Source organism: Sesamum indicum, linkage group LG1 (genome assembly GCF_000512975.1).
Source record: "Sesamum indicum cultivar Zhongzhi No. 13 linkage group LG1, S_indicum_v1.0, whole genome shotgun sequence".
Taxonomy (NCBI): domain Eukaryota; kingdom Viridiplantae; phylum Streptophyta; class Magnoliopsida; order Lamiales; family Pedaliaceae; genus Sesamum; species Sesamum indicum.
This window is the reverse complement of record NC_026145.1, coordinates 15,066,330-15,078,833: the sequence shown is the minus strand read 5'-3', so window position 1 is coordinate 15,078,833 and position 12,504 is coordinate 15,066,330. Positions and strand designations below refer to the sequence as shown.

The following is a 12,504-nucleotide window of genomic DNA, read 5'->3' as shown; positions in this document are numbered from 1 at the left end:
ATAATAAGTTATTAACATGCATGTTTACTAAATATACATATGAAATATTCCAAAATTTATTCATACAGATTATTGGACCGATATATAATATCCATTGTTGTATTGAAATATTACGTTTCTCTAAATAAAAAAAAAAAGAAAAAGGTATAATATGTAGCGTTTAATCCCACTATAATCTTTTTCATCTAATTATTTATTACGCTAATTAAATCATTCTTTAACCCCCACTCCAATAATCTTAAAATTAAGATTAATTTTGAAATTTAATTACAATCTGCATTTATACAAAAAAAAATACAAAAATTATATACTAAAAAATAATACTTATTTTTTTTTAAAAAAAATTCGTTATTTCAAAATTATTTCTCTTATAATCAATTACACAATCGCTAGACGAACTGGGTCCAAGAATTACACCCTATATTCTTGAGACTACCACAAAAACAATTATCGTCGTACAAACTAACATGGTGGGTGCAGTGCTTTGTTTGGTTTTTTGCTTTTTGAGAAGCTTTGTGGATTAAGGCAACATAAATGGTGTAGTGGTCCTGAAAACTCAATGATAGGATTCGGACATAACTTACATAGATACATATGGAAAAGCCGAAAGTGCGCATATATAGATCAGGACTGGTTGGCAATGGCAACCTATTTGGCTCTACATCATCTTGACAAAGTTTTTTGGTATGTTTCAAGTTGTGTGGAAAGAATTATAACTGAATACTTCTATCTTATTACTTTTGTTTGTATTTTAGGCAAATATCGACATTTTATATTCTTCCAACCACAAAATAAGAACAGTATAAAAGAGATATTTGATTTTGAACGTTAAAATTTTGACGTGTCAGCGAAACTTTAAATGGGTATCACTTTTAATGCAAAAAATATTTGGTTTATAGTATAGCTTTAAGTAAGGTGGTTTTGCAAAATTTAAAGAAAAAGTGATTAACAGCTTAAGAGTTATACTATAATCGCTCTATAATCCTTATAGAGAAATCTCTCGAAAAGATGGAGATCGGTAGGGCAGATAAGTGCTTTTCTACCCAAGACCAATAGGGAAGGTCCCATTCCTAAAGGCATAGGAAAGTTTCCCTAAACACATGGAACTATGGTTTGGCTATTTCTACATGGTCTTACCGAGAACCCTTCAGATACGTCCATGTGTGACTATTATTTCTTTAGGATTTCATGATTGACCAATGCGAGCGGAATGTCCGCCGGACAGAGGCTAAGGCTGCTTCCTTCCCGCCGCGTCCTTCCTTGTCATATAAACAAGCTCAACCTTCAAAAAGAAAGGTGGCAACGTTGAAAGCTTCAACTCGGCCATTGAAAAAGGCGAAGGCTGGGCGAGAGACCCTCGCGCCTATATAAACACACACATACACACGCTAAATAACTATGTCGAAAGATGTTTTAGATTTGAAGTGTAATACTTTTACTTTCACATTTCAATCTCCTGCAAATTCAAAATTCAACAGAGGCCCACAGGAAGTTGGGCAGAAGTAGCGACCTGTCGGCCCAGATCCAATGTAAAGCCCAAATGTAGAGTATAACACTGTAATGTTCAAAAGAACTTTATGCTGTTGTTGCAATTACATGCAAATACTAATAATTAATTGATTGAATTGATATTTACATCTCTTCTCTTGTACAATTCATATATGACCATTTAATTTTTTTTTTTTAAAAAAAAATAAACATACAATAGACAATTGTATTATAAATTTTAATGAACATATACAATTACATTATAAAATTTATAATGAACTAACATGTACTATTATTATTGCGATTGAAAATTCACAATTCAATTGTAGAAAGAATCATGTAGAACTTGATTGCACAGCTTTCATCTCATGATTTGTTTCGAAAACTGCGATATTTTTTTAATACTTTACAAAATTTTCATTTTATATTTAATAAATGAATCTTTAACGCAACCTGATTATTTTTTATAAACAATAAATAATACAAATTCAGTTGTATTATATTATATTACAAAGTTGTATTAAAAATATTGTCATCTTATTATTATTATCTGAAATTTTAAATTTTATAAATATTAAATATAAAAAATGGGTATCATCGACCCAACCCGATTTATTTGCAACGTAATTCATTTTCAACCTATTTATTCAAACCCAACTCATTTGGACCTGACCAAACCGCCTATTTGCCACCCCTATATAATATAGTAAATTAAGAAACAATTGATATTATTTACTCATAGAAGTTGAAGCCCTATGACCATAAAATTATGGAATCGAATAAAATAAAATGTGTATTAATTTGCTGTATATATATAATTGTTAGTTAATTATAAATACTTAATTAGATTTGATAATCATAATTTCCTATTTCATGACCCCCACACTTTGTAATGGGTTGGTGAAGTGACACATTGATTAAGCCAATTTCATTTCCCCTAATCTTGAGGGGAAAAGAAAAAGGAAAAGGGTCTTCATTTCTTCACACTATCTATCATTTCTCACCAACCTTGGCAATAATTTTATAAATGGGATTTAATATAAAGTTTGATATAATTAAAATATTCTAAATAATTAAATATTAAGAATTTAATAGAAAAAATATATTAAAAAAAACCAACAAGAAAGAATTACTCTGAAAATAAGCTTAAATATATATATATATTCATGGGAATCGAATCTACAATTTTTTTATACCATTTTCCCAGAAATTTAGCATAAATTTAAAGAAACTTTGCAAAATCATTTTGATACTATTTTATTTTCATATTCTTGGTTATGGCACTTAATTTTCTAACATGAGACAATTACAAAAAGCAAAGCCATAATAATTTCACACCTTTTAATTTCATCCCTTGACTAATGAAAGCATGAACCTAAAGTGGCCATGGGCACTATACATGTTCATTACAATGATTAAACAAACACCACTACAGCTTCTTTTGCATTGTTGTTAAACATATTCTCATCCCATCAAAAGCCAAAAAAAACCCCACAACCTTAACCCTTCTCCCTCATCTGGACAATGAACTCTCACACCAACAACATAAGATCTCCACCACTTCTCTTGGTACTAATCTTAATGTTCTCAGCTCTTGCAACCTCAGATACTTCCAAGGACAGAGAGGAATGCGCAGAGTCATTGGTTGGGCTAGCAACATGTCTACCTTATGTTGGAGGGACTGCAAAAGCCCCCACACCTGACTGCTGCACTGCCCTCAAACAGCTGCTCAACACCAAGAAAAAGTGCCTTTGTGTGATCATTAAAGACAGAAATGATCCTGATTTGGGCCTCAATATTAATGTCACACTTGCTTTAGGTCTCCCTCAAGTTTGCAATGCCCCTGCTAACGTTTCCCAGTGCCCTGGTAAGCACTTCTTGATCCGATGAGTCGGGCTTCATTAATTTTCTTGCACGAAATGCAAGATTTGTTTACTTCGAGTACATGGGAAAGTTTTTGTTCAAATCAGACTTGACCAGACTGTACGCCACTCACATAACAAGTATATTACACTTGATATGATTAATTCAAATTGTCCATTGGGCATGGGAGTTCTGCTAAATCGATGTCCTAGTTGTTCTTTCTTCTGTTGTGTTTGGATATATAGACAACGGACGATGTTTCCAGAAAGAATGTCAAATCACACGATAAATGTAATAATACTATATGATTGGCTTGGATCCAACATTAAGTTGCATTACCTATGTAAGAAAATTATTCTTCAATGGCAATAACAACAACAAAAGTTGTTTGTTTTAGCTGTGTAATGAATAGAAATTGTGCAAATCTTTGGAGATGTAGTTGATTGAATTGATAAATTGTTGTATTGCAGCTCTCCTGAAGTTGCCTCCAGATTCACCAGAAGCTCAGATTTTCTATCAGTTTGGGCAGAAATCCAGCAATAGTAGCTCAAGTAGCCCTGTGGCTGAAGGCCCCAATGCTAATGGTATGTCAACATTTATTTTAATTAATAACTCAAAATTATAATTAGTAAATAATAAAGAATGATTAGCCATTCATTGCAGGGATAATTATATTAGTACCCCAAAAGTTTATGTATATTACGAGAAAAGTCCCTCAATTTTAAAAAATTAAATCACAACCCCTAAATCATGTTTTACATTATCATACGGTCTGAAGGATGGATAGCTAAGAGCAACTTATACTGTAAAATATAATTCGGGGGGATCGGTATAGTTATTTATTTATTTATTTTTTTTGTTGCAAAATTGGGATTTGGTATAATATTTATTTGACCTTCATTTTGATATTTGTGAAGCAGTGAAGCCTACTCCTATAACGACCCCTGTCGGAGCGAGTAATCCTGGAAGCAGCGCTCAACAAAACAGTGGTTCGGACAATGGGAAAAGTTGTTTGGGACTAGAAATTTTAAGCGGACTATTGCTCATCTCAACTCTGATCATCCAATTCTAATGTTTTTAAAACCTTTTTCCTGATGTAAAATTTGTATTATTATTTGGACTCGACTGTGTCGGAATGCACATACTTTATAAGTTTATTAGGAAATGAATTTTTGTTCACAATTACCATTTTTATTATAATCGGTGTTTGACTAATAAAAGATGTACTTACAAAACAATCTTAAATCTGTAGAATATTTCAATTTATACATAACCTTGCTTAAAAAAAAGTTTGTGGTTATAACCTTAATTAAACAAAATATGAACTAATGATCAAATTATAGATCTTGCTTTGCAATTAGATTCATGATTCAGTTGATCAAATCTCATCATGTGTTTATGCAAGAACTCTATTTCATAAGGACTGTAAAATCAACAATATGTGATGCTATGTCCTAAAATATTCTTGTATTTTTTCCATTTTTATATACATACTGATGGGTATATGTATAATCCCCCTGCAAAAAGACTGAAAAGCCCTTCATTAAGGGTAGGATGGTCATTTCCGCGACCGGATCCGCGTACTTTGCAACGGGCGGGTCGCAGAGGACCCGACCCGGGTCGCGGGAACTGACAGAAGACCCGGACAATGACGGCCATTCGATTAGAACGGGAATCAACCGGATGAGGCCACGTGGCCCAGTACTTGCCGTACAACTGTGTACTATAAATAGACCCCGATACGCCATAAATGAGGTAACTGCTTTACATTAATTGAGATCGAACTTTGAGATAGAATACATTTCTCTCGATCAACCTAACTTGAGCGTCGGAGGGTCGTTGTCGGGGACATACCCGACGAGCTCACGGTTCTTGTTTTATTCTCAGGGGATCCAAAACCTGTTCCGGAAGAGTTAGTCGAACGGTGAGATCGTCTCAGGAGATCGAATAATTCGACCTGGATCAGTTGGCGCCGTCTGTGGGTAGGAGATCTCGTGCTGAAGAAGGTGGAGGCATCAAAACATGTGGGAAAGCTGGAGCCACCCTGGGAAGGCCCTTATAAAGTGATCGAGATCAGAAAGAAGGGTACATACAGGTTGCAAGACATGCAGGGTCGCGATCTACCACGTCCTTGGAACATACAAAACTTGAAGAAGTTCTACGCCTGAAGCTAGGAGCCTGTGAAAGGCCGTCAACAGATCGAGCAAGGAGCCTGTGAAAGGCCATCAACTGAAGGATCGAACTCAACAGATCGAGCAAGGAGCCTGTGAAAGGCCATCAACTGAAGGATCGAACAAGGAGCCTGTGAAAGGCCATCAACAGAAAGATCGAACGAGGAGCCTGTGAACAACCGAAGGGTCGAACAAGGTGACTGATAGAACAAGAGGCCGGCAAAAGGCCATCAACAGGAAGACCAAACAAAAACTACACGGGGAGAGTTCTAGCAGATTATCAATTGTATATTCTCAAGGTTAGGAAGATCGCATCCATTTTAAACATTGTATTATTGGGTATTTACAACTCTTGTAATTTACACAACGAGATTTATCAAAGTTTCATTGTTTTGTGCTTACATTTGTTCTGCGCTTACATTCGTACGTACACTACTATCATTACTCGCACTCAAGCAATACGCGAACTGAAAAAGACGCGTCCAATGTGCGATCTGATAAAGACACACCCAATACGCGAACTGAAAAAGACGCGTCCAATGTGCGATCTGAAAAAGACGCACTCAAGCGATACGCGAACTGAAAAAGACGCGTCCAATGTGCGACCTGAAAAAGACGCACTCAAGCAATACGCGAACTGAAAAAGACGCGTCCAATGTGCGATCTGAAAAAGACGTACTCAAGCAATACGCGAACTGAAAAAGACGCGTCCAATGTGCGATCTGAAAAAGACGCACCCAAGCAATACGCGAACTGAAAAAGACGCGTCCAATGTGCGATCTGAAAAAGACGCACACAGGAAAAAAGCGAACTGAAAGAACATGTGCAAATATAGCAAAGGAAACGAGCTGACAAAAGTTCATTTTCATTCAACAAAATGTCATATACAGGGGTTATCGAAATTTCTACCCCACCCTCCTGTTTACAAAAAATGATGTCCTAACAATCTCTAGGATTTACATTTGGATCAATCAGCTCAAAATCCTACCACAAAAATAGAAGAATCGGGACTAATCAGGCGTCAGCTTCAGCCTCCAGTTCATCCCTCAGGACCATAAATTCATCGTCTTTCAGCTCAGGATCCGGAGGAAGAGGTTGGAGGTCGCCATCAAGCGAGATGTCAAGCGTGCTGCGGTCAAAAGACTCATGAAAACCACCAAGCTTTTCGACTTGAGACAGGCAGGTCTCATAGCCCTTGGCGAATGAGTCCGCAGACTTGATTTCAAGAGCGGTCGTGAAGGTGTCAGTCTTCAAAAAATCACGAACCGCAGACATCCGGGAATCGGCCAAGGCTCGCTGATGCTCTTCAACCAGAATGCGACCAGCTTGGCCTTCCTCCAACCCACGCTTGTGGCCCTCAACGAGGCCGACCTCACGTCCGGCTTCGAACGCCTCTTTCTTGGCCTCTGCCAGAGCCACCTCTTGCTCAGAACGCAGAATCTCCCTCTCCTTCTTGGCAACATCGAGCTCGGCTCGCAACTTTTGCACCTCGTCCCCCAAGGCCAGCAGGTTATCCTCCTGCTTGCGCTCTGTCTCGTCCCGTTCGGCCAGTTGAGACCTCAGATCTTGCACCTTCTGATCAGTCTGAATATAACTCCTCCGATAATGGGTGCATTTGAGGCTTAAGCTTCGAAGGAAGGTCATGGCCTGCAAAACCAAAAGCAATGAATGGCACAAAAGAGGGGAGGTCGAAGGAAACCAACCGATGAAATACCTGGACCAGGGAGTGGGCTGCGAACTCCTCGAGCCGAATAGGGTTATTCGGTACAAGTGCTCCCTGATCGCGAACGGAGACGAATGAGTTGTAAACTGCAAAAGTATCCCCTCCGGCCTCGCCATACAGCGATGAGCTCGACATATCCTGCCATTCAGGAGGCGGCACATTACCTCGAAGAGATGCTCGGCTGTCCTCCCAACATGTGGCGAGCTGCGCCACCCTCAAAAATTTGTCCCGATCTTCATCAACGCTGGTCTTATCTGCGGCTTCCTTAGCCATCCTGCTCAGCACGCTCGGGCTATGCGATTTTGGAGGCGGGTGAGAGGCCTCAGCGGGCTCCTTCATTTTGCCCTTATCGCTAGGCCCTAACTTGGACTTGGGCCCGGGTCCTTTCTTCGAGGGAGATCGCCTCCTTTTCTTAGATCGCTCCTCAGGCAGACCGGGGCTTCCCTGCTCGATCCCATGGCCCCCACTAACCTCGTCCAAACCCAGGTCTAACTCTGAGGAGTTGTAACCGAGATGATCATCGTGGGCCGAAGGTGTACCCTCGCTATCGATTGCAATGGGCTGTTGCCCGTCAGGAGCGGCAATTGCGAGCGTTTTGGAGGGAACCGAGGAAGGTGGGATCGGAGGTAAATCTTTAGCACTTGCAACTGCCTTGCCCTTCCCTTTCGGGTCCGAAGAACTGGCGATCTCACCCCCCTTCCTTGATTTGTTTTGGGCCGCGATCCTCCGCATAGCCGAGCGCGTGCTCATGATGATACTATCTGCGAGCAGAGAAAAGTTAGCACACGCGAACACTACAGTGATGAAAGCAAGTGAGACCAAAAGAAGAAAGTCACCTAAGGACTCTTCGATGTGAAGGGACGCTGGAGAGAGCCCAGATAATTGCAAAACTTTCTCATTGAGAAGCTTCTTGGGATCATACTTATAAAATGTCAGACTCCTTATTTGGTCACCCTCCAGCCCCCCACCACAGATTTTCGGAAGGGGTTTATACTTAGTCCACTCGTTCTTGAAAGGCCAGACACCACTAGGAGATCGAATGAAAATGTAGCGATCTAACCAAGCTCCTACATTCGACTTCAGGGCGCTCAGATACCCGCAATCTGGTTTGGCCGAAAGATAGAAAAAACCTCGACTACCAGATCGCTTTGAGGTGGTGAAGGAATATAAACTCCAAAAATTATCAAAATTGGGTTCTAAACCTAGATACCGCATCATTACAATGAAAAGGACTATATGGGTAATGGAATTCGGGGAAAGCTGCATAGGGCATAACCCCAACTTATTCAAGATCGCGGCCACTGGGGGAGCCAGAGGAAATCTCAACCCAGCATCGAGGTGTTTGATAGAAAAAGCAGTAAACCCCTCGGGAGGACGATGCATACGGTCGAAGGTGGCAGGGATGAGAATGTCAAAATCGGAGGGGATGTGGTACTTTTCCCTAATCTTATTCACAGGAACCCTAACTGTACTGACCACGGCCTCCCAAGGGTTTTTGGCGAGCCGGTCCTGGAACTTGACGAGGACCGAAGGACCAGTTTGTTTATCCTTAAGTTTGGTGACCGGAAACTTTTTATTCCTCTTGGGAGAGGTAGAATACGACCCATGCGAAGACCTAGAGACAGACCTAGACCCGGACCCTGAGAAGACCTAGAGACAGACCTAGACCCGGACCCTGAGGACGAACCAGAACCAGACTCGGAAGAGGACCCAGAGGCAGATTCAGAACGAGACGAAGACGACCCTGATTTAGATCGTGGCTTAGGGCCAGATCGCGACTTAGAATTCGAGCTAGAGCTGGAAGGCATCGTACCTTAAAGCAGGATGACTCTGGAAGCCGCAGATCGAATACGAACTCGTGGTTGTGAGCCTTGGTCGCTGGAAGTCTTTTCGTGAGGTTGGCCGAGAAATCAAATGAAGCCGAGAAGTCAAATGAGGGGGTATTTATAGGAGATCCACTCTGGAACAACGCGCCCGGACGAACCGAGGGGATTAGGCCACGTGTACGCAATCAACGGACGCGACGGTTCGACTTCATCAAAGGCAACGAACTTGCACTTTGAAAAAGTGGGGGAGTAATGATGGGTATATGTATAATCCCCCTGCAAAAAGACTGAAAAGCCCTTCATTAAGGGTAGAATGGTCATTTCCGCGACCGGATCCGCGTACTTTGCAACGGGCGGGTCGCAGAGGACCCGACCCGGGTCGCGGGAACTGACAGAAGACCCGGACGATGACGGCCATCCGATTAGAATGGGATCAACCAGATGAGGCCACGTGGCCCAGGCCCAGTACTTGCCGTACAACTGTGTACTATAAATAGACCCCGATACGCCATAAATGAGGTAACTGCTTTACATTAATTGAGATCGAACTTTGAGATAGAATACATTTCTCTCGATCAACCTAACTTGAGCGTCAGAGGGTCGTTGTCGGGGACATACCCGACGAGCTCACGGTTCTTGTTTTATTCTCAGGGGATCCAAAACCTGTTCCGGAAGAGTTAGTCGAACGGTGAGATCGTCTCAGGAGATCGAATAATTCGACCCGGATCACATACAACGTTGCAGCACCGCGATGATTTATATCAAAATATTTTATTTATTTATCATTGAATAGAAAAGCAAAATCTAATACGAAATGGAGGGTGGCAGCCATACTATACTGGAGGAAAAAATATTATTCAAATTTGTAATTATTTAATTTATCTCGTTAAAATTCGTTCTAGTTAGAGAGAGAGAGAGAGAGAGAGAGGTGGGTTTATCCTTCTGGTGGCAGAGACCGCTTAAACCTCCCGCTTCCTCGTCAATCTTCAGGTGAACCAATTCGCCCCTTGCCCAGTATCTTAAGGAGAAAACGAAGGGAAGATCAAGAAAATGGCAGTCTTGCTTCCATCCATTTCTCTATCATCAAGACCGATGAACAACCAGAATGAAGCTAACCCTTTGTCAAGATTTCAGCTTTTCACTGGTAAATTGTCGTTCCTATGATGTTTCTTCATTTTCTTGCATTTTTGGGAAAATAAGCGTAAAGCCCACTAGTCAAAATCACTTCTTTACAGGACTTGATATGGGAAGAAAGAAGGATAAGCATAACAAGAAAGATTTATACTTGGTACGCGGTAGTGAAGCAGTTATTCAGAAGACTGCGAAAATACAAGGGAGAAATTCAAGAAAGGGTGATAGAGGTTTGATTTTGAGTGAAGGAAGAGATGAGGATGAGAGTTATGGGCTTATATGCCCTGGTTGTGGAGTGTTCATGCAAGATAAAAACCCGAATCTTCCAGGATATTTTCAGAACCGAAAAGTTGAAGTGGCAGAAGAGGTAGATACTGTGGAGGATTTCTTGGCTGGAGAATTTGATGATTCTGAGGACTTTGAAGAAGATGATGAGGATGACATTGAGGGAAAATTGGAACAAGTTGATGAGAGTGGGATTGATTGGGACTCAGACGAATGGGAATTAGAGTTTGGTGATGAAGATGATCATTTGAAAGAGTTGGATGGATTTACTCCTGCTGGTGTTGGGTACGGTAACATTACGGAGGAGACACTAGAGAAGGGAAAAAAGAAGAGGGTCTCGAAGGCAGAGAGAAAAAGAATTGCTAGGGAGGCTCAAAGAGAGAAGGAGGAGGTCACAGTTTGTGCTAGATGTCACTCGCTTAGGAACTATGGGCAAGTCAAGAATCTAGTTGCTGAGAATTTGATACCTGATTTTGATTTTGATCGATTGATTAGCACGAGATTGATGAAACCCACAGGGAATGCTGATTCGACAGTTGTCGTTATGGTTGTTGACTGTGTTGATTTTGATGGGTCGTTTCCTAAACGTGCAGCCAAGTCCCTGTTCAAAGCACTGGCAGAAGGTAAAGATGGTTCAAAGCTTAATAAAAAGTTGCCGAAGCTTGTTCTTGTTGCTACAAAGGTTGATCTTCTTCCTTCCCAGATTTCACCTGCAAGGCTAGATAGATGGGTTCGGCACCGTGCTAAGGCAAATGGGGCACCTAAGCTAAGTGGGGTGTATATGGTTAGTGCTAGGAAAGATTTGGGTGTGAGGAACTTGCTAGCATTCATCAAAGACTTGGCTGGGCCAAGAGGGAACGTTTGGGTCATTGGGGCTCAAAATGCGGGGAAGTCGACGTTGATCAATGCATTTTCTAAGAAAGAAGGGGTAAAGGTTGCAAAGCTAACAGAAGCTCCTATTCCTGGAACAACACTTGGGATACTAAGAATTGGAGGGATTTTGCCTGCTAAGGCAAAGATGTATGATACTCCTGGCCTTCTACACCCATACTTAATGTCCATGAGATTGAATAGGGATGAGCAGAAAATGGTTGAGTTGCGGAAAGAGCTTCAACCTCGATCTTTTAGGATAAAGGCAAGTTAGTAGTTACTTATGCTTGAGTGCTGAAACCTAATGCACCTTTAGATTGTTAAACTGAAAAGCTCAAACATAGATGAGAAATTTAGCGTTATTGTTATGCAAAAATAACTATGTTATGAGGAATAGCTTTCCAAGCCACATTAAGCCTAGAATGTATCCTATTAGATGATTTTACACTTTGAATATGGCAAAAAGTGGAAGGGGAAATAGATCTTTGCCAAGGAATACATGATGAGAGTAAAGTGGAGAAATACCATATTCTACTGGCAACCGTTTCTCTTTCCCCAAAAGTGAGACATGTGGAGGAGTTGAGTTGAGGCAATAAGAACTCGTCACTATGACTCAAGCAGAGTCGAGTTACAATAATGAATGTATGCTAACTATCTACCAAGAAAGACGATTGTGAACATAACTTAAGCTAGGAGAAGTATGTTATCCTCTGCTTCAGCCAGCTTTGCCCTTTCTTTCTGCTGGCTAACGGTTAAGCGTTGTGCTACTCTTGAGCCAAATCGTGGAATGATGGATTTGGTGTCCTTTAGGTTTTCAATTGTCCACTGATCCAAAACCATGGTGTTTTCCTTTCTTAATAGTTGTGCTGTTTTTAAGTCTGAGTTGCTTTATACAACACCTTTTTCATAATGTGCGTTTTCGTTTCTCGTTTTCCTCTCTGGAAGGTGGAAGTGGTGTGAGTTGACATGAAAATATTAGATGCTAACTCAGTTGCTAGACTATTGCATCTCTTCATGGATCTTACTAAGCTGGAAAGCATAAATTCTGTTACTGGCCTAATGCATCTCAAAATGGAACTAACTGAGCTGAAAAATGCAAATTTTCCGTCAGAATTTTCTCTTCTGCTCTGACCTCAAGTTCTTTCTC

At 40.7% G+C, this 12,504-nt stretch overlaps 2 protein-coding genes across 4 annotated transcripts in view; both read left to right on the top strand.

Annotated features, from left to right (window-relative positions):
- On the top strand, positions 2,919-4,520 carry LOC105169988 (protein YLS3). 2 transcript variants are annotated; one of them, XM_011090556.2, is made up of 3 exons: positions 2,919-3,355; positions 3,822-3,935; positions 4,272-4,520. In XM_011090556.2, the coding sequence occupies exons 1-3, from the start codon at positions 3,013-3,015 to the stop codon at positions 4,421-4,423; spliced, it is 609 nt and encodes a 202-aa protein (XP_011088858.1). In that variant the 5' UTR covers positions 2,919-3,012; the 3' UTR covers positions 4,424-4,520. The 2 variants fall into 2 exon arrangements, with proteins under 2 accessions (XP_011088858.1, XP_020551951.1); XM_020696292.1 differs by having other exon boundaries at positions 4,269-4,520.
- Positions 9,978-12,504, top strand: part of LOC105168478 (GTP-binding protein BRASSINAZOLE INSENSITIVE PALE GREEN 2, chloroplastic) — a 3,967-nt gene continuing 1,440 nt past the window's right edge. For both annotated transcript variants that reach the window (XM_011088589.2, XM_011088580.2), the window contains exons 1-2: positions 9,978-10,215; positions 10,307-11,622. In XM_011088589.2, coding sequence (XP_011086891.1) covers positions 10,122-10,215; positions 10,307-11,622 — 1,410 coding nt within the window. In that variant the 5' untranslated portion in view covers positions 9,978-10,121. The remainder of the gene's footprint in view (positions 10,216-10,306; positions 11,623-12,504) is intronic.